The sequence below is a fragment of the Perissodus microlepis genome, chromosome 4, assembly GCF_051167445.1.
Source record: "Perissodus microlepis isolate ML-2025 ecotype Zambia chromosome 4, ASM5116744v1, whole genome shotgun sequence".
NCBI classification, from domain to species: domain Eukaryota; kingdom Metazoa; phylum Chordata; class Actinopteri; order Cichliformes; family Cichlidae; genus Perissodus; species Perissodus microlepis.
Window position 1 is genome coordinate 22,261,402 of NC_140464.1, and position 25,626 is coordinate 22,287,027.

The following is a 25,626-nucleotide window of genomic DNA, read 5'->3' on the forward strand; positions in this document are numbered from 1 at the left end:
GGCAAGGATGCAGCAACCTCCAACAAGCTGTATTCTCTACATTATGGAGAAAAATATCCACCAGTCAGTCATCTCCTTTTATTTCTGCTGAATTTAAACTAACATGGTCTGCTAAAAAATGTAAACAAATTACAGCTCCCTCGGGGCTAAACTTCTTATCTATCATCATTTCCTTTGCACACATGGACACACGTCTCATATCTTGTCTCGGAATACAGCGCCCTCCAGTGGTTACCACTGATCATAACAAATCCAAGGACTCACTTGTGTCCCACTTTTTCTACATTTTTCTCGCTAAGGAGCCAAAACCTGTAGAAATCTCTGTATATAGGTGATATATTTATATATTGTGGTCTTTATTTTTGTTTAAATAAATAAACGAATTGGAAAAAAATATATCTTTTTAAAAATGGCTCCCTTTTCTGGGTGATATTAGTGTCAGCTATCAGGCTACCGAAGCGTTTATTTCATCTTGATAAGCCTTGTAATTATTTTCTATTCGAAATAAAAACACAAGCTTTGTGTTGTCAAATTAAAATTCTGTCAAGTCATTCACAGACAGCGAACTAAAATCGGAAGAGCCACAGTGATCCTTCAAAATAAAGCAATCTCACAAGAAAACAGTCGACCTTTCATTAAAGATTCTCGCCAGCCGTTCTTATTTTGAAAGCAGTGAAAGCGGAAGTGCTTGGGCTATTTAAAGACCTGACATCATTCCTTTCGTTTAGAACCTCGCAGGAGCGTATGTTGAGAAAGCTCTGTGGCTTAGCTAGCTAACGAAAAAATAGAAAAATAAAATTTCTGAGTTTGAGTCATGGACAAGAATCCTACGCGATACAATGTACAACTGTATATTTATGATTTGTCCAGAGGAATGGCTCGGAGCCTTAGTCCTATAATGTTGGGTAAGTAGCCTGCAGACAAATACTGATGCAGTCTGGCCTTGGGGGACAAATAAGTGATGATAACCGGCTGGAGAAGCCTTCTTTGACGGTCGTCTAAAGCAGATGTTGCTGTTCTCTGGTTAAAATATCAAGATCAAGGGACTTTTATAAATATTGTTTGGTTTAAAATAAATGGCGAACTTAACCGACTTGCACCCGTACATCATTAGAAATGGCTCATCTCTTGTTTTACCGGCTTCTGGTAGCTTCTTGCATTAGCGACCATCTCCTGCCTTGCATGCATTAATTCCCCCCCTTTTCTATTGCAGGAAAGCAGCTGGATGGGATATGGTAAGTGTAACCTCCTTATCACGAAAACACAGCTTTTACTGTAGATACATCAGGTGTAGGCCACTGACCTAATTCTGGTCCCAGGGAAGACAGCAGTGGCATTAAAAATGGTCAAAACACCTCCTGGTGGTCTGCCTGTTTGTATTTATTGACGAAGGCGTCTGGGGATGTATGTGAACTGACCAAGTGAGCTATAATTAAAAAGATTAGGCAGATACATATGATGTTTTAACACTAAATAAACAGCTAGTTGCTCACTCATCCACTCATCTGTCTATGGATGGATTTTTAGTCCTTATAATTGTTGTATTCGGTAGATTGTAAAATGCACCGTGACTGTATTAATTGTGTTATTTGGTGTGCCAAAGTGGATTAAGCGTCATGAATGGTGCTAATGTAATTTTAAATATGCTGTTATGCCACTGAGATGCTCTGACCTGGATTTACCAATGTAATAATTTTGCAGGCACACAGCTATAGTGGCATATGGTGATGAGTTCTTCTTTGGAGGGGAGGGGATCTCCAGCTGTTCTCCGGTAAGGATGTAACAAGGATGTGACGTCCATTTCACTTATATCACCAAACACCTCAGCCTTCTCCCAGACTGCTGCACACATGTGGAAAATAATTTTTGAAGGTGTTTTAGATGTGTGTCGGCTCCTTCTCATTTCTGCAGTACCTTTCATTTTTGCAGGTCTTACAAAGTATACCCTGAGTTTTGAAATGGTTGTTGTCCCGAAACAAACATTTGTATGTTTGTCCCTTGGGGCCACAAATGAATCGACCAGATGTTTGTGATGTCATGATAGCGAGCAGGGGGAAACAAACAAACAAAAGCAGTGCAAAGAAGGCAAATCACAACGCCTGAGACCAGTGTGACACTTATCAAGAAAGAAAAAGTACAACTGGGTAGGTGATATTCTACAAAAGTGGGGTGATGGGTTGAGGAACCTATACCAGCTGCTGTTGGGTGAGAAGCAGGTCACCAGCCTGCACAATGCTAACACAGAGAGACGCTTCATACCTACATAGAATTTAACTATATGTATATGTACTACTCATACATATGAAAGTAGTACATACCATTATATATACTACTATCAGTAAAGAAATGTTCAAATTTGCCTAATAATTTAGACCATAGTATATCGTATCATATACATTTCATACATCTATGGTCTGCTACCACAGCTTTATTATCATGACAAAAGTCCACCTATTAAAAATAATAATAAATTAGTTAAAAATAATATAAATGGGTTGTTTTAATGTTTTGGCTGATTGTATATTCTTACCTGTAAGTTGAAGTATTTTACTTTTTTTCCAAGACCAAATAAATGATGTGAATTCAATCATCTTTTCTTGATTTTTTTTTTTTCAAAAAGAAAAGTAAAAAAAACCTCAGTCATAACAATTAGCTTATTAGCTTAGCATTTTTTCCCACCTTGGAAGTAAGGTAACACGGTAAGGTAGCTAGTAAAGTTGGCCAAGTTAGCAAGCCACAGAGCCAATGCTAACTAACGTAAGCGTGTATCACAAATACAGAAAATTGACTCAAGAAGACCTCTTTATTTATTATTTATCTAACATTTCTTTATGCAGGTAATCCCATTTTATGCTCAATGTCTCACTTACTAGCGAGACTTGTTACAGACATGCATAATAAAATGAAAACGATAGAAGCTAACAGTGCAGCAGCTTCCTCAGACCATCACTGATTTACTCTTTAATCATGTTTCTGTTTTATGACACATTTTCTTTGTTTTTGGCAGGGTGGGACTATGCTGGGGCCTCCTGACACAGTGGTGGAGCTCGGTGAGACTGAAGTCTCTGAGGAGATCTTCATGGATTACCTCTCTTCCCTGGGAGAAAGCACATACAGGTCAGTTTCTTTCCCGCATACAGAAAACCTCCAAGCTCCTTACATAAGTAATGTATAATCAGGAGATAGTCAGTAACATGCAAAGTTCAAATAATAAACCTGAGTGTTTTTGTTGTTGTTGTTGTATTTCAGAGGTGACAGGTATCGTCTGTTTGAGCACAACTGCAACACTTTTACCAACGAGGTGGCTCAGTTCCTGACAGGCAGGCCTATCCCGTCCTACATCACCGACCTTCCATCTGAAGTCCTCTCTACGTGAGTGAAACTCGGGCTGTCAGCTTACATTCGCTTCATTTGAGTCTGTGGTATTAATAATGTCCCTGCTCACCACTGCTCACCCCATGACTGAATGTGTCCCATTGAAATCTGAACAAGGCTCCGGTTCAGCGGCAAGTCTTTGAACGCCACATTAGTCGTCTAGACCTCCAATTGCAGTGAAGTTATGTACTATTAGTCATGATCGCAGCTAAATTATGAAATGTTGTGTTTATTATTAATCATTAATTATAAACTACAGTGTAGCTTTATGATATGTTGCCATACAGTCTTGGATGAAGAGGAAGAAATTTTAAATTTGGCCACTAAATGTTAATATAGTGCAGCCTGCAGCGGAGTTGTTTGTACTTTGCCCTGGTTGAACTTTTTGTGGTATTTAACTGTTATGAAAGCTCAGTTTGAGCCTTTTTTAGCCAACAACAAGGGCAGTCATAGCAGAGGCACAAGTTTTTACCACAAATTAAGTGTGACTGCATGAAAAGGGAACAGGCAGCACTACCTTATGCTGTTGCTATTGCTCCTATACTTTAAACATCCCTGCAGAGATTTGCTTCACATCTGCTGATGCATAAAAGTAAATATGTTGGAGGGAGTTATTGGGTTAAAAATGGGGCAGTCATTGTGCATATGTGTTTTTAAAATGTCAAATGAAATCTCTCCATCTTTAGACCATTTGGCCAAATACTGCGGCCCATCCTGGACTCTATTCACATCGCCCCTCCGGGAGGAAACGTCATCAACGGGGGACGAAACATGTAACCTGAGAGAGTGCAGAGTAATCTCGAGGTATTCCAGTGTAGTCAGTCAGTGTGAAGTCTCAATCGTTCTTTTTTCTTTCTTCATATACATTACTAATATATAATATAATGAATGACTTGGGATTGGGGGGGTATTATTTGACACTTTAGCTTTTCAGGAGTGAAAAGCCGTCGAGTATGTTGAGTCATGTTTTGTATAGAAGAGGTTTGAAGCACTGAAACATTGTTTTGACTTTAAAAAAACAGAAGACTTTGTAGTATTAAGAACAGCTCATGTGGTAGCTGTAACTAATCCACCTACGATATAACTTAGTTTTGTACTAAGGTACAAAATGCTCTTTTATCTTAAAGCTGAAATTCATTTGGTCACATGTTTGATCACAATTTTCTCGCTCCGTTTGCACGACTAATATTTTTAATAACACTCACCTCTGAGGATCTTCTGCTGCTGACTACAGTGGATTTAAATCTCAGCATATCAATTTCCAGTGGATAAAGACTGACATGAACACAATGGCTGATTAATGGAGAGGGTTTTTTTTTTTTTTTTTTTTCTCCATTTTGGTCAATCATGTTTTGATTTTGCACTTTTATGTTGTTAATTTTCCATCTTCTGTTCTTTTGTACCTGTAATCTTTGTCTTTGTTTGTATTTAGGTCAACTAATGTGGATGCCTACTTACATGATCGCTCCATTTGTCACAGAGTGCGATGTAACATACAGCAGGTGATTGATTGTCTATACCACGCCAAGGTTGTAAGACTAGAGTGTATAGACTGTATATAAAATATGAATGTAGCCATGGTGGTGTATTGGCTTGAGAGGTCGCCAGTAGAAACCTCCAATTGAGCATTTTGGCCACGCCCTTTTTTGTACCTAGACTTGTTAACAGTTAAATTCCTGGTGTTTTTTAAAAAGACTGTAAATGAGACTATAAACTCCTCAGACAGTGTTTACTGTGATAATAGATGATGTGATCAGTACTATAATTCTACACAGTCAGGCTTCTTTTACCTGACTATGGCTACGTTCACACTGCAGGTCTTAATGCTCAATTCTGATTTTTTGATCAAATCCGATTTTTTTTTTTTTTTTTTTTTTTTTTTTTGTCTGCTTGTTCACACTACAAATAAAATGTGACGGCAAACGTGCTCTAGTGTGAACGCTCAAAGCGGCCCACATACGCAAAAGAAGACGTCACACACAACGCGCTCTGTTTAGACCCAGAGCAAACAATATTGTTTGACTGATGGCCCTTAATATAAAGACTTCGGACTTTACGTTTCCCAATTTTAGCTTTAAGTTATTTTGTTATTTACATAATAATGTAAATAACCTAATAATTATCCTTATTGCTGTTTTAGAAAGGAGCGGTGCTTCAAAGGATAGTTGCAGATTTCTGTCAGAATCTGCAGTTATACAGTATAAATAAAATGTTCACGTTGTCTTCCCAACAGTTTCACTGACATCTACACTGGATGGCCAGGAAGCGTTCGCGATATCTTTGCGGGCGCTTCTCCGGCGCTAATAATTAGCATCTGTCTTGTGTCAGTGACGTAAAAGACGGATTTAATGAGACTTGACCGTTCAAACAGCAGTTGCTTTCTAAAACTTCGGATATGTATCGGATTCAGTACCACATACGAAAGTGACCCAGATCGGATTTGAAAATATCAGATTTGTGCCGTTCACGCTGTCATACCATGATCGGATATGGGTAGCATAGGGTCAAAAAAATCGGATTTGATGCGCTTTCGCCTGCAGTGTGAATGTAGCCTATGAGTCGCCTCCTGCTGGCAATTAGAAAAGAAATGCAGGTCTGCTTCACTCGTCAGATCTGGAGGCTACATCTCTGTTTTTATATACAGTCTATGGAGTTGACTACTGCTTAAACTTGTTCTTATGTGTGCACATCTACAGCAGGACTGTAAATTCTCTGTATATGCAAGTAATCCCTGGCTTTCAATAGTTAATTGCAGAGATGATTACAGGCCGCAGAGTTCCACAGTGCTGTAAACTAACTTTCCACACAGTCTCTGTCTTCTTAAAAACAAAGAACAAAGCAGTGCGTTTGGCTGTTTCCGATTAGGCCGAAACATTTTGAGAAACAACCTTATTTTGGTGTCGAGTCTACTGAAAGCGATGCGCGTCTCAGTCCCGCTTTGACAGAAAGTTGTCATAGGTGCTTCGTGGTCTGAATTAACTCTAGAAATAGATGCTGATCATAGATACATTTTCTTATATAGATATATTTTTACAACTGCCTGTGATCCAGATGCCATGACAGTAATTCCAAACAATAGCACATCCACATTTGCAGGCAAAGTTGACCTGTACTCTTAATAACTTCCCGCTCGAGTCCTTTAACAACCACCAGAGTGTGTTTAAAAATACAATACACCTCTGTGCCTTGATTCCCCTCTGCTTGGCTGTAGTTACACTGTTGGCAGTTGGCGTGGTTTCCATATAGCACGCATGGTAATGCCCCGTGCAGGCTACGTTATAAGCATCTGATCCTACGTGAAGAGAAAGGAACTAAAAGTAGTAAGAAGCAACACTCATTAGAACATTTACCGTAAACTATCAGAAATATTCAGATTTAATATCAGTAAGTGCACACACAGCTAACTTCAATATAATACATTTAGTAGGTGTCAATCTGTTAAGCCGATGTTAAACACGTAACCCACATTTGAACTTACTAACTTTTCTCTGCTTAAACAGAGTGATGGGTGAAATAAGCACAGAAAAAACAAGAAATTCTCACCGAGTGATTAAACCAGCATTAACTCTCCTCACGTGTTCCTGTGATAAACAAACCCTGCACACACTATCTCCATCACTTTGGCACGGCACCTGTGGCTCGACTCTTTCTTTGTTGCACGCGCACAAGCTAACCGGACCTGCAAGCTTTTTAAAACTTTCTTTTAAAGTTTAAGCTGACCTTTGCAAAGCTTTAACCGTACACGTTTGGAATATTTCTCTTCAGCGAACTTTTGAAAACTCAGGTGATTCTGGGTTCTGTAAATCTGCCTTCTGCTAACCTACTAACTCATATAATAACCCGACCGCTGAAATGTTTTTAAAAGTCACCCTTCGTTGCTCTGATTTTTGTTGTTGCTGGCTGCTACCTGTAATGTGAACTTGCAACAGATGTTTATGGATATTATTTCCTGATTTAACTAATAACTATGATAGATATATTTATGCATATTGTTTGTATTGTTTGTGTGATTGTTTTTTGTAATTCTACCTATACATAAAGCCATTGACTGCAAATACTAGTTGTATTTTTTTTTTTTTTTTTTAATTTATTTTACCCCATAAATGTAGCATTTTGCCTTTTTTATACTTTTTCATAGGCATACATAGATTCATAGGACCTTGCTCTCCCACAGCTGCACTGCCGCTGATGTTCATTTCAGCTTTGACCTTTGGCCTCTGGGGGCTTCTTAATGTAAGCCTGGACTTTACCCTATTCAGTTTGATGCTTTCTGTTTCAACAGGAATAAAACCCAGAGTGAGAGCACGTGGTACCACTGTGTACATCTGTGAGGAAAGTGCTTTAAAAAACATGATTAACGCTGTAAAACTGAATGTAAGGAGGCACCATTAAAGGAGGCTGATTACAATAATTCACACACACATCTGCAGATGAATGACAGATACCTGCAGATCAATGAGAAGAAGCAGCAGAGCAAACTGTTGGGTGGAGGAGCCAGAGTGGCAAAATCAGACAGCATCAGACTCTGACTATACACATGCAGAGACACAGATGGGAGAAGATAACAAAGAGTTTATGAATATACAGATGTTCAGCAGCTGTGTTTGCTCGTGTGTTTGTGTTTTACGTACAGTTCTCTAACAGGATGCAGGTACTGGACCATGTCGTCAGCAATCTTCAGCACATTATACTTGAAATATGATGATGGCTATCAGACAAGCTGCAATGCTATCATCTATTCACTAGGTGGTAGAATTTACCCTCTTTTACATATAAAAATTGAATGTGTGTGGCAATAATATACATTTACGTGAATGCTGGGAGACTTCAGTGTGAGAACAGGAGCTTACTGGGTTTGAAGGAGTAGCAGAAAGAACAGTTGCTGTTGTTGCCGCTGTGCATAAATCCGTAATACTGACACTTAGGCCGGCATTTCAAAGACTAATAATGATAAACCGCACAGAAACATTAAAGTGTGGAGTGATTAAACCTTCGGTAATCTCTTTGCATGAACTACGCAAAGTAGAGTGATCAGTGTGAGGAGAACATGTGCAGAAACTACATTCATTTAAGTTTCTATTAAGACGTGCTACACCGACTGTTCAGTTTGCTTTCATGTACTTTAGATGCTTCACAGCAAAGATGTACTATATTGCCTAAAGTATTCACTCACCCATCCAAATCATTAAATTCAGGTGTTCCAATTACTTTAATGGCCACAGGTGTATAAAATCAGGCATGCAGACTGCTTCTACAAACATTTTGTGAAAGAATGGGTCGCTTTCAGGAGATCATTGAAATCCAGGATGATACCAGGATAGGACCACCTGTGCAACAAGTCCAGTCGGGAAATTTCCTCACTACCTATCATTGTTTGCAAAGCACGCTACCACTGGACAGTAGAGCAGGGGACATGCGTTCACTGGAGGGACGAAGCTCTGGTGGTTGCTAGGAGAACAGTATTTGACTGCATCGTACCAAGTGTAAAGTTTGGTGGAGGGAGGATTGGGGTCTCGGGTTGTTTTTCAAGAGTTGGGCTCAGGCCCTTAGTTCCAGTGAAAGGAACTCTTAATGCTTCAGCATACCATTTTGGACAATTTCATGCTCCTAACTTTGTGGGAACAGTTTGGGAACCTGACTGCACATGCGAGCCAGGCTTCTAGTCCAACGTCATTGTCTGACATCAAAATGTGCTTCTGTAAGAAATTCCTAAACCTTGTGGAAAACCTTCCCAGAAGAGCTGAGCTGGCATATTAAACCCTAGGGAATAAGAATGGGATGTGACTCAAGTTCATATACGTGTGACGGTACAGGAGCAAATACTAATATAGTGTATAATGGCATGAACAAACACTAACAGTTCCTCTGGAGATAATTTCCCTATGAAGCATTTGGTCTTTACTTGCACTTTGCTCGCCTGAGTCTTTGGAATTATGATTCACTGGAAGTGATTAAGTTCACTGATCAGCAAAGCTTCACAGCACAGTTACACAAAGGTAAACTACAAAGAAGGTAACAGCAGATTGATTTTTAGACTCAAAAAGAAGTTTTTCTTTCATTTGGCCTGAAGCATCCAACAGTTTCAAGCACCTTTATCAATAAGTCTAATTACACCTGTCACTACCTCCAAGTGTCTCACCTGTCCCTGGCTCTCTGTGCCTGCCTGCCTGTACATGTGAGATGGCAGCATAGTGATGGGAGCAACCATGAATGGAACTTGCTGTTGAGACAGAGGAGGAGCTGATCTCAAGCAGGTGTAGCTGCACTCGGACAGCCACCCACAAGATTTAGAGGAAATATTTTTGTAGAAACCCTAATCATGAGTTAAAAGAATCAAGTGTATTTGTTTAGATTAAACAACCCGAGTTTCAGTTATTTTAAAACCATCTATGCCAGTGCTTATCAAAGTCATTCAGTGATGGTTCAGTTTGTGTTGTAAAATTGGGGCGACCGTGATTCAGGGGGTTGGGAAGCTCATCTGTAACCGGAAGGTTGTCGGTCCGATCCCCCAGCAAGACACTTTACCCTACCGCCTACTAGTGTGGCTGTGGTTTGCCTGCACCAGTGTGTGAATGTGTGAGTGGAATTGTAAAGCGCTTTGGGTGCCTAGAAAAGCGCTATATAAATGCAATCCATTATTATTATTATTAAAATGTTTGAGTTCATCTAAATATTTCATTGGATTCCTGTCCATTTCTCTTCACCCACAATCATCATCATGGCAGGATCAACTTCCATGGAGACCCCCAGCAGTTACTGGACCCCCACTGACCTAACAGTACTGCGAGATATCGCTATACACTTATTTCCTAAAGCTCCCAGGTGTGATGCTAATGATTTTTGGACATATTATATATTTAATAAATGAACTGACTTTTAAAGTAAATTGCTTTCTTGCAATTCATTGCAGTTATGCAAGCATCTGCCAAGTGAATTAGCGTTGGGGTGAGCATGGCAATTAAACTGCTAATTGCCGTAAAAGGCCCTCAACCACTAACAAATGACTGATGTCCTACTGAGCAAGCTCTCCATCATAAGTGTGAGCTTTGAAGGTCAGTGATCCTCAGCAATTGTGGGTCATTTCTTGGAAAACGCAGAGTAAAAAAGGGAAAATGCACAGAACACACATTAATGTGTGAGCTTTATACACCTAAAGCGCTACGGTAATTTACTTTTAACTTTTAAACAAAACTCATATGCAACAATTAAAGTTCATCATTCTTCAGCAATTTAACCATCAGCACAAAAATATACAAGACCTCCTCTGTACTGTGCTGTCAGTTTGTCAGCTAACCCCTGTGCTGCGTGTTACGATGGCAAAAAAGATATCACTTTTCCAGATGGCCGACTTCTCGCTTTGGAGCAAAACTGTTGTGCAAACAGATGTGCAGCAGACTTTCTCAATGGCCTTTCGACCAGCATCCCTCCTAAGTGAGAGGAAAATAAATGCATGCGGACCTAGCCCGTCCTTGCTCCCTGCGGCTGAGTAGCTGAATCAGTTGAGTTAGTGACACGATTATAAGAGAGCGTGTGACATTTGACAAACGTTAACCTTCTCTTTTACTTCAAGGATACTCTCAGGCAGGGCCAAAGTTGTTAGCATGGCACCTGTGTGATAAAAGCTGGTGAGTCACACCAAACCTCCTGCTGTGGTGACACATCCTTCCATGGCATACAGGGGTGACTTGGCTTTTCTTTCTTTAAGGTCTCTTCTAACTGTGAGTTGTTCATTTTACCATTATCATTAAAATATGAAATGATAAGGCTGAAGATTTTAAGCCAAACAAGCTAATATGTTTAATGTGGCTGATAAAATAAAAAAAAGAAAAGAAAGAAAATATGACTTATAATACAGTAACACATTATATAGTACTGCACAAAAGACTTGAGCCACCCCTCCTTTCTCAGAATATGCATCCAAGGATCAAAACTTTGTCACTTTTTAAAGTCGTCTTCAGCAATAGTTCTCCAGGCTTTCTGAAGCTCTTTCAAAGTGTTCCTTTGAACATCGGTTGATTTTCTTTTTCACTCATTTTCAGTCCAATCTTTGTACCTGATCATTTTCTGGTTGCCACTTAACAGCAATCTATGAATGATTCATGCATTAAAAAAAGGCAACTAACTCAAGGGATGAACCAATGTTATGTCATATAACAGAAAACTTAGCAGAAGACTGATTTTAAATTGTAGTTCCATTAGATTTGAAATGCCTGATTGGTAATGGCTTTCTTTTTCAGCATGACAATGAGAGGAGGACGGCGTTTAATCTCGCTGATCAAATAAAGTTATTTAGATATAATGACGCTATTTTCTCAATTGCTTTTTTGACAGCTTGAGGTGTAAAGTGCAAATGAAACATGTAAGATGTAAAACTACACAAACTGATTTTGCATAGACTTAAACATCACAGATCATTACAGATCTGTGATGTTTAAGCTTAGAGAGATTGGGATCAGAGGACAGGTGAAACGGCAGGCTATAAGAGAATTAGCTAACACTGCTGAGAGGACCAGTCACTGGCTAAAAAGGGCTGACATCACTTGGGCAGCTAAGGCAGTCAGCTAACCGCGAGACACACGCCCAGGATTGATCAACCCATGGCTGGTCTGCCTCAACAGGGGGCGTCAAAAGGGTAAAACATAACATTAGAAGTTTTGCTGGTTGACTGATACAGCTGAAGCTGATACACCCTTTGAAGAAGTGAGGCTCCATGAATGTTAAAGAGGTAAGTATTACTTCTCAGTTGCAGTGAATAGATAGAAGAAAATAAACTGTAGAAAACTAAACATTTTAATATGACAATCTAGATCAGATCTCTAATCTAAGTTGGGAGTTGATACCCAACTTCATGTGACTGCTTATCCATAACTGGATATGGTGAACTCACTCTGTAGTACAGGGCCCTGATTTGCTCTACCAAGTATACATGAGAGCTGATGTCTGCATCAGGGTGTGAGCAAAAGTAAGAGACAGGGAACAAGTTTGTAAAAGCTCTCCTGAAGGTTGTGCAGGGGAGATCCCCATGGCCTAATGTTTCATTTAGCACTGGTATGCATAATTAAGGGATTCATGTACCATTTTTTGAAGGTTACCCTGCAAGAAATAATTAATGAACATAGCAGCGGAATACCAAGTTCCTGGTTTTGGGGGTAACTGAATGTGGTGTTTTGCAGGAAGGCAATCCAAATCTTATCTGGAGCACTTAAAAAACACAACGTGTTGCAAAATCGTCTGCACAGCGCAGCTTTGAATCTCTGATTCACCACATTCCAGCGACAGGCTCAAGTATTTCCGGACACCTACAACAAAATATTGCATTACTGGACCAAATTACTTATACACAGCTGAGGCAGTAGAATAAATGTGTCTGGTGTTGAAATTATTTATTAAAATGTGTATTGCTTGTAGGTACTTTATTGTGTGGTTACAACAGCTTTCTCCACATTTATTAGGCTGTTCTCAGAGGGATCAGGCTAAATGCTGTAGCCACATCAGTAAGTGCGATGATTATTCTTGTCTGGCCACGCTTGACCAGACATGGTTTCATCTTTGCTGTAAGTGTCACTTTAAATGACTGTCAGTTTGTCGCAGCAGCCCCTGTTGGCGTATACAAAAACTGGATATCCCTCTTTCCACTTTTCCAATTCTTTTCTTTCTACCATACATCCCTGTGTTTACAACAGTCTCCCTCTGAATTCGCTCTTCAGCATCTCATCAGTCATCTATTTATTACCGGCATCTTTTTTTTAATAACCTCTCCTACCTTTAGCAAACAGTGGATTACTTACCTTCTTAGTCTTTATTTCTTGCCTGTTTCTCTTCAGACCTTCATTCCCTTCCTTTGCTTTGTTTCCCCAACTCCATTCTTTTTCCATCCTAGTTGACTTTTTCTCAAAATCCTTAATTACCTGTGAGTTTCTGCCTCGCTGCACCTCCTTCGCTTTCTGAGCCTCCTCTCATTTCTCTACTTGCCTCCTTCTCCTCCTCTAACTTCCTTGACCTTGTTCCTTAACCTGTATCATTTTCTATTATCCATTTTGGTTTGTAGCTCTAATGGCCTAAGACTTTTCAGCCATTACAAAGTACTCGAGTACACCATTTTTAAAAGAAAACTCTGAGAAATGCAGTTATGCAAAGTGCAAGCATTTAAGGTCGAGAGTTTCTGCATGTCATTGGGTTTATGGCTGTCGCATGGTCAAATGCAGAGTCAGCTCATTTCTGAGTCCTGCACAAAATTGCGTCTTATGTGTTTGCATAATGCGCTAAGACATTAATTTTTTTTGTTAGAATAACACTGAAATGAAAGCATGTTGCCAGAGTTTGACACAGTGTTCCACAGGAAATAACACGTGTGACCTTTTTGCTTTTTACCCATCATGCTCTGATGCTGTTTGTCTCTAGGTTTTCTTGAATCCACCTCTATCCACCTTTCTCTATTTCCTTAACCACCTTGTCATCTCCCTCTGAGGGCAGCCAAAGGGGGGAGGCCCACCAGCTGGCCAGGTCACGGATTTGAAATCACTTGGGTCAACAGCATCTGTGTGCTCCTTGTCTATGTAAAACCAAGGCCAGGATAAGTGCCATGTCCTCGCATAAATACATAGATGCATAAAGACGTGGACACGTGAAGTGTCCTCAAGGCCTTCTGCTGCATCAGTCAGGTTCCTTGAACGCCCTTGGTTGGTCCCAAGTGGAAAATGGGTATGAACTCAGGTGTTTTTACCTGTATACCCATCTGTGTGTGCAAGAGATTAATTCTGTGTGCTTTGTGTCCTATTTTGCCATCTTGAAATTTGATCATCATAATCTTGCTTTAAGAAATAACACTGATGCAATCATTGATAACGTGCTTCAGCCAGGAGCCAGTCAGCTGCTGCTCCGTACTTCTACAGATAAAACATAAATGTGTTAATAAGAGGGCATTGGATATGATGGTTAGTGAAGCTTGATACATTTGAGCACTATTTGTTTCCACTATTTATGCTAAGCTACCCCAACAGACTTCCTAATAAATGGGCAAGCATGTCCTCATGTAGCTCTGCACCAATTTCCCACTATGTCAAACATATTCATTGCCTCTATTTGGCAGAATAGTAGGAAAGTAGACAGAGAGCAAATGGGAAATGCTCCAGGGCAGAATAAACACTCAGTCAGTCAAAGACTGCATATAAAAGATGGATACTTTCAAAGATGTGAAAGTGCTTTAAACCTGCATGCTTCTGCACATCCAGCAAGAGGTGACTGTTGGCTACAAAAGGCTGGAAACATCTAAAAGGAAGTTAAATGACCCTACTGCTCACTTAATTTATAACCTCAGTTATCATTTAGAGTAAAATCCACAAACTTTGGGTCAGCTTTTTATGTGCAGTCTATACTTAAATACAGTATGTAGCTAATTTTATTTTGAAAAGAAAAGAAAATTTATTTTGAAAATATACAGTGTAACTTCCAATGCAGTTCAAAAAAGAAAGCATAACAGTATCTGAGACTTGCCTTGTAATTAACCAACAATACATAACGACTTGTTTTATGTAGTTAAATAGGGATAAAAAAATAAATAAATAACAAGACTGTATCAGCCATGTCGACCCAGTAATAATGTGCTTTAATCCACAGAGTAACTTTGTATTATTAGAGCAGCAGATCATTTTTCATTACTCTCATTTTCCACTTGATGGCACCAGCTCAGAGCAGTAGCTCCCACATGTAATGTTCTGGGCACAGACGTTGCAGCTGCTATAGTCATCGTTACATTAGAACAGGGTTGTGTTTTTATGGTATCATTATAAGATGCGATGTGTCCTCGGGATTTGTAAAATCTCTACTTTGATAAGGGCCACTGAATGCTTTTGGAGGCAGATTTAAAGGACAGAACAACCCGGCAGGGTAATGTTTGTATTACAGCTGGAGCCTGAAATTGAAAACACTTTTCCCATAGACCTAAATGTAATTTGAACATTATTGTCTAATTCTTGGCAAAAAGGGGAAAAGGTCTCCAGAAATGCCAACCTGTTCTTTTAAGAGAGGACAGTACAACAGTTCTATACATGTGTGCATTAAATTTGGAAGAGCACAGTATTTATTCATTTAAGTCGGCCGACTTTCTTACTTACATTCTAAAGCAACGCCATAACCTGACACATCAACAGCATTCATGCCTTGTGCTCACTGATGTGGACGCAGCCAGAGAGGCTGAGAAAGATCTCTTTGCACTCATGCAACCTGTAACTAGGGATGTCAGTACAAATTTTAGACCCCGTGAAAAGATGTGACACATGTACCCTCAACTTGAATGCATCGGATGAATGCACACTGGAGAGTCAGCTGTGAAGATGCTTTATTTGATGGGAGAAGAAGAAGCAGCACTCTGAATGTAGAGGTAGTCCCAGTAAAACATGATGTTAGGTTGGGCCAGAGAAGGCAAAACAGGAGAAATTTGACAGCAACTTTGCTATAAAATAATCACTTTTGTAGCATTGTAGCTTACACATTTTTGCCTCATATCTACTTGCTGGTTTGCTTCCTCCCTCATTTTTGTTCTTGTTTTTTGGCACCATTATAGTTCAGCTTTTAGGTGCAGCTGCAGACCATCGGCAGGACAAAAAGAATCGTCATTTAGAAGTGGACTGCTGTTAAATGTGTGGGATGTGTGATATGCGAAATCAAACTCCAGTGTTTGTGTTTTCCTGCCTTCACCCTTTCTTGTTTGTTTACTGTGATAAACAGCCATAGACTGCGAATCAGGAACACCACCTGTTCAATAACCTTCATTTTTCCTGTCTGGATTGTGTTTATGTCACGACATTTTCGAACAGTGCTGCAGTGACGATCAGCTAAGATTCCCACCTACACTGAGGGGGTAGTGTCTGCAGCAGAAGGAATATAGAGAACATTGCTGCCATTACTACCAAAAACATGCAAAGTTGAACTGAATCATACCACACAGGGAAGGATAATGTGCAAATAAGAACCAGTAACTAATGCAGGACATTAAGTAGCATGGTTTCATATACTTGGCCACCTGATCTGGCTGTCTCTCCACAGTTAGCTGTGGACTGTTGGATTACCACAAAAACATGTAGAGAGTTTGATGAGTCATCCTGTAATGACTGGTAACAATATATGAAATACAGTGAAGGAGCTGTAGAAAATGTTCCCTGAGCCCTGAGGTTTGAAAAACAGCTGAAGACAAGTGAATCTCTGACAGGAAGAACATCCCAGAGTCAAAAAGACAGAATTTACAAGATTTTGGAGACATGATGAGCTGTTCAGTAGGGTAGGAGTCCTCTTGAGGACAATCTCTGCAACCCCGCATATATGAAAAAACCTTAAGAAGGGTTGGAAGAAATTGTCACTGAAAATAGAATAAGGATGAAAAATTGCACACTGTGTTTCCTTTTGTCCTGCAGCATCCGCTACATAAATACTGCCTACAAATGCGTAGAAGTCCCCAACCTGTAATTACCACACTTTATGGAAGGTGCCAACACGGGTGTATGGATTAGCACGCACTTTTAAGGAATAAATTATGCATCGCTGCATCAGAGTCGATTCGCCGGTGTGTGACGATTGTAAAGATATTTTGGAGGCAATAAAGCTTTAATTCCAAAATGAGGTCACAGAATCTGGCAGCTCACATAATACACCTCAGCACCGAGACTGGAAACAGAATGAAAGATAGACTGTCTGTCGCTGTCAGTGATAGAGCGCATTTACATTTCAGATCCTCTATGAAGAACACAAAGACACTTTTTTCATATATGCTGCGACTTCAGATATGTAATTGTGCTTGTCATCACCAACTAAAAAAAGCAGAAAAGTAGCAAATAAAAACCATCCACGCTGACACTTTTTCGCTGCTCTTCTTTCTTCTGTAAGTGGTAGTGTGAGTTGCAGCCTCAGTAACAAAAGACATCACTGTCATGCCGAACTGTCAAAACAATCAAAGACAGAAACGGCTACGGGTAATGGAAACTTTTCAAACAAACTTTGTACCAACTGTTTGTGTGTATGCATGTATATATATATGAATGGGAGTCACTATATTATGACTGTAAAACATTAAAAGATGATATCACAAGTTTTCCCTCCATTACATTTAGCTGAGAGGATTTTGCATCCACATCACAACATGACACAACCCAGTGGTCTTCTAATTAACTCTCGAGGGGTTGATTCTGGGACTTCACTGCTCTTGATGTCACGTAGCATCATTCATATCGTGAACCCAAATGGGAACATACAGCCAACCCTAATGCCTCAGCTCAGAGTATCTGCTCATGCTGAACGCTTACGTTATTTAAAATCTGCACATCTAACTGTGTTGAAACTGCATTCATAACGTTGATAGATCAAACACTGCTGGATCTAATGTGGCCTCAGTCATGTTTTATAATCAGTATTAGTCTACTACATCAATAAATGATAATAAATATACCTTGTCAGTGTTTCAACTTTTTCCTGTCTGTGTTGGCACACTTGTTGGTACAGTGGACACCTTGACCTACAAAGTCTTAACCTCTCAATCAGAACTTTGCAGATGTCAGAAACTGAGGGTGAGTTGACATGGTGTAATTACAACTGTTAATGCAAATATCTAATCAGCCAATCACATCATGGACTAGATGTAATTTTCCCACACAACCATCTCTAGAGTCGAATGGTCCAAAAAAGAGAAAACAGCCTTTAGAGAATGGACTAGAGCCACAACAAGTCTCCTTAAGGTACTTTATTCTGTACACTGAAAAAAAGGGATTGGTCATCTCTTGGATTCATGTAAGGATCTTGTGTGTATTCAACACAATTGCCTCATGCTTTAAAGTCAAGTGTAGCTATATAGTGTAGAACCTACATGATATGCAGAGAGGGTATATTAAATTGTTCATGTTCGAGTGAAGTAAGTCAATAATATAGCAATCTTAAATCTCGCGACACTGCATGTGATTTTGTCTTATCCAATAACTTATCCAATATCCAATAACATCATTGCTAACTGAAGTGTTATAGCCATTGAACACGCTCTCACTCAGAGCTAACACACACAATTTCTGTTACAGGTAGGTCGAGTTAGGACCAAAGGTAATCATTTGCATGGGCAGGTGGGCAGTGGAGCATTTTGGAGCCTGTCCATTGGAGAGATGAGGGCATGACACGCAACAACATCCTGACAGAATTCGTTTCACCGGGTCAACAGAGAACTGAAAGAAGAACTGCTGGAAAGTGTGTGATCATGTATGAGTTGTATAGTTTTAATGTTTTATTTGGGAACAGAATGGTGTGTATGTGTAAGTTTGGTGATGGAGTTTTTATTATGAATGAATGATGAATTTTTATGAATTATTATGTCTATTTTTTTTATGTTTAAGGACAACAGATGGAAATTAGCCTTTGGCTATAATCTGGCATGTTTACATTCATGTAATTTTTTTTTTTTTACATTTATGTTCATTAACATGCACTGTCCTAAATAAATAAATAAATAAGCTCTCCCATCCTGGAGTCAGGGTGAGAGGCTGCTAGGTTGGTGCTCTGCATTTCCAGCAGGTGGAATGAGGATTATAAGTGCAGCATTTGACTACTCAAGCAAACTGCGCTTTCTGACCTTTGAGAAACAATTACAGTAGCGAGTCCTGGTGTTGAGTTCAAACGTTAAACAATATGGAAGAAAAATTGAAAAAGCAAAGAAGACAATGAGCAAATGAGCAAAAATGGGTGCCACATGGGTTGCAGTGGTAGGCAACTAATTCTAAAAAGCAGTAGAGACTGATCACAAGAACATTAAAAAGATCACCTGAAAACAATTCATAATAAAGAAATGTCCTTATGACAAGAAAAAAAAGAATGCACAAAAAAGCAAAAGTGAGAAGCAGGAGAAGTCCTGGCTGTTGGAGGCAAAGTTCCCAAAATAGCGTAAAGACAAGTTGTAATATTAAAAAAAACAACTTTTGAGAACATCTGTTCCCAATGGATAGTCGACATTCTTCTTGGAGTATAAACTCCAAAACAATATGGTTAGAAAAGTTGGAGTCTCATATGTATCTTCTTGTGCTACAAGCCACAATCGTCTTACCACAGGAAACCGCACAGGCGTTAATCCAAAGTATATCATTTGAAAAAGTCTCAGACAGGCTTCCAGCAGTCATGAATGAGTGATGATGATCTCACAACCACTTTGATCTTTTTGAAGACATTCTCCTTTAGTCAAGACGAATGCATTTCCACACTGTCAACGTTATGACACTTTTCAACTGACAAGAGAAAAGTTTTGTTATGAAGCCAAAATATATTTTCAGTCAGACAACTGACCCTGTTCTAACCACCTTTTGCTTACTCTGTTTGGCATCTTTAGCTTCTCATTCTTGCATGACAACAAAGCCCCAAGGAATAAAACTGGGCTTTGAAGTGATTTAAGGGCAGTGGCTGCTGACTGCATTCATCTCAAGATGTATGATGGCCTAAAAAGCATTTTTTCTCACATAAACTATCAATGAAAGAGGAGTGCAAATCGGGTAGTTACTCAAAATTTCCTCACAAATCATATTAGGAATATCATTATATGAACAATGCAGACCAAATTGCATATGCTTTTATTGAATCCTCCATTAATTATTCCTCTCAAACTCTTTTCCCAACAGTTTCATCACCAAAATATGATTGTTTAGGAATATCGCCAATGTTTTGTTACGGTTAAGATATCTGCCACCTTTAGATAAGCTACAGAGAACATTTTGCAAGGTTAGAATCCCGAACATTATCCCTGTAGAAGCATCCAAGACCCCACTGCACTATGCACTGGTAAAAATGAAGCATCTCTTAATTACCGATCCATGACTGCAGAATCACTGGTTAAGGAAAGGGATTTGAAAGCCATCACTTTAGACAGCTGAGAAAGGTAATTGAAACTGTGGTGTGGTTACCCAGAATGTATGAAACTTTAAACCGGCTCCATGGAGATGTGTGATGTTTTCTCAAATGTGAGCAAAGAGCCAGGGAGCCACAGAGAGCGCGCCTGTGCTGTACAGTTGACTTTCCTTATGAGCTGTAACAAGTAGCCCTGAGCAACTAAGTGTCAGCCCAGCAAGCAAAAGATACAGAGCCACACACAGGGAGTGAGAGAGAGAGGCAAAAAGGGAGCAGAGTCAAGAGAACAAGAAGAGGGGGACACACAAACAGAATTTAAGAGAGACGCACATACAAACAGACTTGAGGGGGCAGATGCATATGTAAAAAAACACAGCCAGTGTTGCACAGATTCAAGTCTTCATGCTATGTTTGGCTGTCTGTAATTATGCAAGGCTTCCCGCACGCTGCATGGCTCTGTCATCGCCCCGCACATCTTCACATTTCTTTGTCATTTTGCTATTTTTCCCAAAGCCTTAATCAACGTGGCTCCCTGCTTTAAACGTTTCTAATAATGTTCACGCTTTAGTCGCGTTAGTCATTTCCTCGTTGCTGCTGCATTGTGGCGTTCTCCCCCCCCCCTCGCCAAAGCCAAGATCATGAAAGACCGATCTTCCTACAGGGACAGAGGGTGGAGAAGAAAAACAAACAAACAGAGAATCGGCAGGGTTAATACCACTGGCAGTGAGCTGCAGTATCTCTGACTTTGTATTCTGCTGCTGTCAAATGCTGCTGTTTTAATTGGAACTGAACTCAGCCAAACGCAGCAGCCGGCTCTTCTCAATCTGACCCCAAAACAGCAGACACTCACTCTCTCAGCCTGTACACGTAGCCGCCCCCACACTCCTGCACTCACGCACTCCAGAAGAGGCGGAGAAGTCAAGAAAGATGGAGATGAAGAGAGAAAGTTGGAAAAAACTCAAACATATTGCAGGATTTACCAGCTGATAAGATGATGGCTACATTTGATGGCTACATTCGTTACCTTCACTCCACTCACTGCTAGCTCTCTGTGTTTTAGATGACTGCTCCAATAGTATTGGCCAGACTTCGACTTATATAATGGCATGTTCCATCCATCCATTCATCCATCCATTTTCTAAAGCATCAAGTATTAAAGTGTTCTGAACCCCAATCCACAACTATGAGAGGGGATGGCATCCATCTATTTTCTAAAACAATGATAATTATGTGCTTGAAAGCCTTGGCAATATTGTTTCCCATTTAGCAATCACAAAGACAGTTGGCCTGAATAGATTTAAAGTCTGGTGAATTGGATTGGATTGTTCATTGTGTCACAGAGGGAGCGGCAGGCCAACTAATGGCAACGCTGAGTGTAATAAATGAATTCAGCTGTTCACAGGTGCCAAATGTATTGTCAGGTGTGGCTGATTAAAAGGTGGGACCTGCATGGGAAATCAGAGCAACGGCACTTTGTAAATCTAAATGTAAATCTAATCTGACGTACCATTAAAAACAGATAGCGCTCTGAATGAAAAATGTGTGGAAGAAACGCGACAGATGGTTTATTATGAGCCTACAGTCTCTCAGCCCGGTGTTCAGAACTCTTGATTAGTTGCTTTTTTTGCTTCTTTACTGAAGTTACTGATTTCTGATGTTCATGCAGATGTTTTTATTGCGTGCTTGTGCTGGTGTAGTAGGGAAGAGTAGATGTGAAAGCAATTGTAATGTCATTCTAGGAAATCTCTTTTCAATAATGCTTTGAGTGTGGTATTTGTACCGCTAAATACCAAGTTATAGTTAACTTACTTGCTAACTGTTAAAAATAAAACCACTAGAAATGCATGGGATGGTTTAAGAACCTGCTGAGTCCGCCTCCACATACTTTGGCCTTTCTATTTACCAAGCAGACCTTTTTCCTTGACTATTTGAGCCAATATGGATGACCCGTAGCCAACAGGGAAGACCCGTTGGGACTTCCCTGTTGGCTTTTGAAACTTGTTGCAGTGGGTTGTAGTTGCTGCTTTAGACCATTGTTTGGTGGAGACCCTCATGAAGTCTAATGCAAGAACTTAGGCACAGAGTCAGGTTGAATGCCTGAATGTTCATCTGGCTCATAATCAATTCCAATTCACAAGTTATTGTAATGTATGAAATGCAGAAAGAAAGTGAATGTTCCAGGAGTGATGACAGCCATCTGTGATTTCGCACCTCTAATCTTAAACTGAGTGACTCGAAACACTGACAGAACTAGAAACACAATAAGGTAAAACGATAAAATCAAAGAAGAAACCAAACCTCTGCGTTATACAAACACAGACCACGAAAGAGACATACTCCAAGACAAAATATGAAGTTAAACTTATTCCAGTTGAGGTTTTTGGCCACAAGTACAAACTCTTACAACTGTGTTTTGTCTTGATCAGTTTCTTTAGCTGTTAAAATGAGACATTTTCCACACTTTTGGGCTTTTTGGCTTTGATAACATGTTTTTTATTAACTTGCACAAAGTTGATTGTGTTTATTTTTCTTTGTTTTCTTTATTGAACATAAATGGAAATAACTAATATTGTGAAGAATATTGAAAAAATATGTTTTTTCAGTGTACAAAATTAAGTTTTTTTGTGTTAACACAAATGTTAGTAATAAACAGTGATAGAATTAGTATTTATGGAAATATTGATTTGTATAAGTTGAATTTTAATTATCTTTAAAGTACAGATAGGAATAGAGAATATGGCTCTAAATGTCACATTAAATGATGATGATTAAACGATCATGATTATTTTTAATACTTTTATTTGTTTTTCTATAACTTACACATTTTGCACAAACGTGAAGGACACATTTAATCGCTGTATTCGTTAAATACCTTTTAAGATCAAAGGAAAAGAAGATAAATGTATGATATTGTACATTTCATTGGTAGTTAAAAAGATAATTAACATTATATGCGCACACTTATTTTCACTTCATTTAATTACAACCTTGATATGCTGAAACTGGTGGTCTCAGCAAATCATTAGTGAGAGAAAAGAAAAAGAAGGGGAAAAAAGAAAATTGTGGGTGTTTTTGACCCCTGACTTGTAAACTGACTTGTTTTTTAAATGTATTCATTCAGTCAACTGTAATTTGCACTTTAGTCTTTAAAAAGAGCAGTTTTAACTAATCACTATAGGAGACAGGTTAGCTGTTGTGGAGAAGGAACCTAAAAGCTTCAGATGAGCCTGATAAATGGTGGCAATTGAGTGGAAAAGTCACTGCTCCTGCAATACTGAGGAGCTGTAGTGGTGGTATATCAGTTCACCAGGAGACTAATATACAAAGAGACTGCGGAGATTAGCAGGATTCAATTATGATTGCATTGTCTTTATTTGTTGTTGAATGTATTGAATTGCTCTGTCGGTTAGACGAGAGTAAGAGCATTGGGTCTCTCTTTAAATTAAATCTAAGGAAGTAAGACATTTAGATTAAATCTTCAGATTAAATCTGAGAGATTCTTTCTGTTTCCAGTTTCCAGTTTTTGCTAACATTAGTAATAAGAACCTCTGCAGTCAGGCAGTGATGTCATAATGAACTTTTCCGGCCTTTTCCTTATTTTTTCTTTACTTAAGGATTAGCATTAAAGTAAATGAGATGTATCAAATACATTTTTATGCTGTACGTTTTGTACCGAGGCAAGTGTTTAAGTGAAGAAATAAGAGAATACATGAGGATACAACTGTTTTTGTGGCTGATGCTTCACTTATGCACACCGGCATATAATGAGGCATGGCAGGTAGTTGGGTACATACGGCAAAATAAAATTCTGTCCAGGCAGCTTCATCTAGAGGAAAAAAAGTGGACATAATGCAGATACTAGAAGAATCAGAAATGAATAGGATTCATCCTCTGGGACCAGACTCACATCCCTAAAGCCACGCTGCCGCAAAGCAAGTCACGAAGGTCAAGTAGAAGTCAGAAGCTGGAGATTTACCAGCAACTTCAAGGATGCCAGGACAGAACTCCCAGCTAGTCAGCAGGAAGTCACACAATACGAGTGTGAAGTAAGAGTGGCTAGCAAAAAAACCACGTACTGGAAGAATAACCGGTAACATATGGGAAGAACCCCTCCAGCTGACAATCAGGTCACAGAGAGCGGGCTCTTCCCTGGTGGTTTACTGACTGACTGACTGGAAATAAGGCACTTTGGAGAGCTGATTTAAAAGAGCATCCATCAGAGAGACACACAAAAACACACACAAACCCTCTTACACTGTATCTGTGATAAAGCCTCCACCATTGCTGGCTCATGCGCTGATCCAGCCAGAGCAATTATGGATGTGTCCAATCGCCATGAATTTCCTTAAGTTTAATTAATTTTGTGCAGTAAGTCTTGACTCTATCAATCCATCAGGTTTTATGTGCTGCCTTTGCCCACCTCTCCATCTCCTATCATTTCTCCTTTAAAGGACATGTATAGATTCTAGCTTCTTCTTCTTTTAAACCTTTTATGCAGTCGTCATGAGAGCTTGTCTCTATTTTTCTTTTATATTGCTTTTAATCAGCTCCTGAATACAAATTTAATCTGACCTTTCATAGTGGAAATAAAAATCCAGCTTCCGTAATATAAACTCCTTAATGTGACAATTAAAGACATGAAACGGTCATACATCAGAACTGAACTGCTGCACAAACAGGATCTAATATTTGATAATTAGTATCAAACAGATGATCTAGTGATGTTTTTAATCCCTTATTTTATAGTCCCTCTGACAATTTAAGCATGGTGTGGCATTGAAGAGGGATAGGGCAGCGAATTAGTGGCAAAGCACGGTAGATTTCCCCGTTAGAGCGGAGCGATGGCTGGAGAGTGAGATTTAGATAGATAGATGGAGTAAGAGATCGTTCCACCTCAGGAGGCCTGCAGTTTAATTGAGTTTATGAAGCAGTGGATGGAGCAGATTGATGGGGGACATCTATCTAAGAGACCTCTGATCCCTCACTTTCCATCCTTCACCTGATCTTTTTTTGCTAACTTTCCCTTTTCTAGCACTATTCATCTCATTTACTGTCCTGCCTTTTTTTAGTGCAGATTGTGAAGTTTTGTGTATATCTGTCAAGCTTTATTCGTGTCCTTTGTATGGATTCAGATACACACATAACAGTGCATTAGATTTTTATACTTTCAACCAGCTGCGCTCTTGACTATCAAAGGTCCTCTCTTTATAATCTGTAATAAAAGTAATCTTTTTTTTATAGGTATACAATTTTTATGGTAAAGTAACAGTCTTAGTATTTGATTTTACACATGATATTACAGAATTTTACCATTTTTATTATCACGTTTAATGACACTCAACGCCCCGAGGTCTCAGTCATTATAGCTGGAAACCTTATTCCTTATACAGA

General features: G+C 39.3%; 1 protein-coding gene across 2 annotated transcripts; it reads left to right on the forward strand.

The window, feature by feature from the left end:
• The first annotated feature begins 694 nt into the window (after window positions 1-694).
• On the forward strand, window positions 695-23,012 carry desi1a (desumoylating isopeptidase 1a). Of its 2 annotated transcripts, XM_084926482.1 has the most exons (7): window positions 695-905; window positions 1,214-1,235; window positions 1,702-1,771; window positions 3,008-3,117; window positions 3,250-3,372; window positions 4,062-4,179; window positions 18,432-23,012. In XM_084926482.1, the coding sequence occupies exons 1-6, from the start codon at window positions 815-817 to the stop codon at window positions 4,150-4,152; spliced, it is 507 nt and encodes a 168-aa protein (XP_084782608.1). In that variant the 5' UTR covers window positions 695-814; the 3' UTR covers window positions 4,153-4,179; window positions 18,432-23,012. The 2 variants fall into 2 exon arrangements, with proteins under 2 accessions (XP_084782608.1, XP_084782607.1); XM_084926481.1 differs by lacking the exon at window positions 18,432-23,012 and having other exon boundaries at window positions 4,062-7,430.
• Window positions 23,013-25,626: the final 2,614 nt, after the last annotated feature.

Excerpts from the sequence above, each read along its gene's own strand:
- desi1a (XM_084926482.1), top strand. The coding sequence starts at position 815 with ATGGACAAGAATCCTACGCGATACAATGTACAACTGTATATTTATGAT. Across the intron at positions 1,772-3,007 it reads GGATCTCCAGCTGTTCTCCG|GGTGGGACTATGCTGGGGCC; the intron begins GTAAGGATGTAA and ends TGTTTTTGGCAG. Across the intron at positions 3,118-3,249 it reads CTGGGAGAAAGCACATACAG|AGGTGACAGGTATCGTCTGT; the intron begins GTCAGTTTCTTT and ends GTTGTATTTCAG.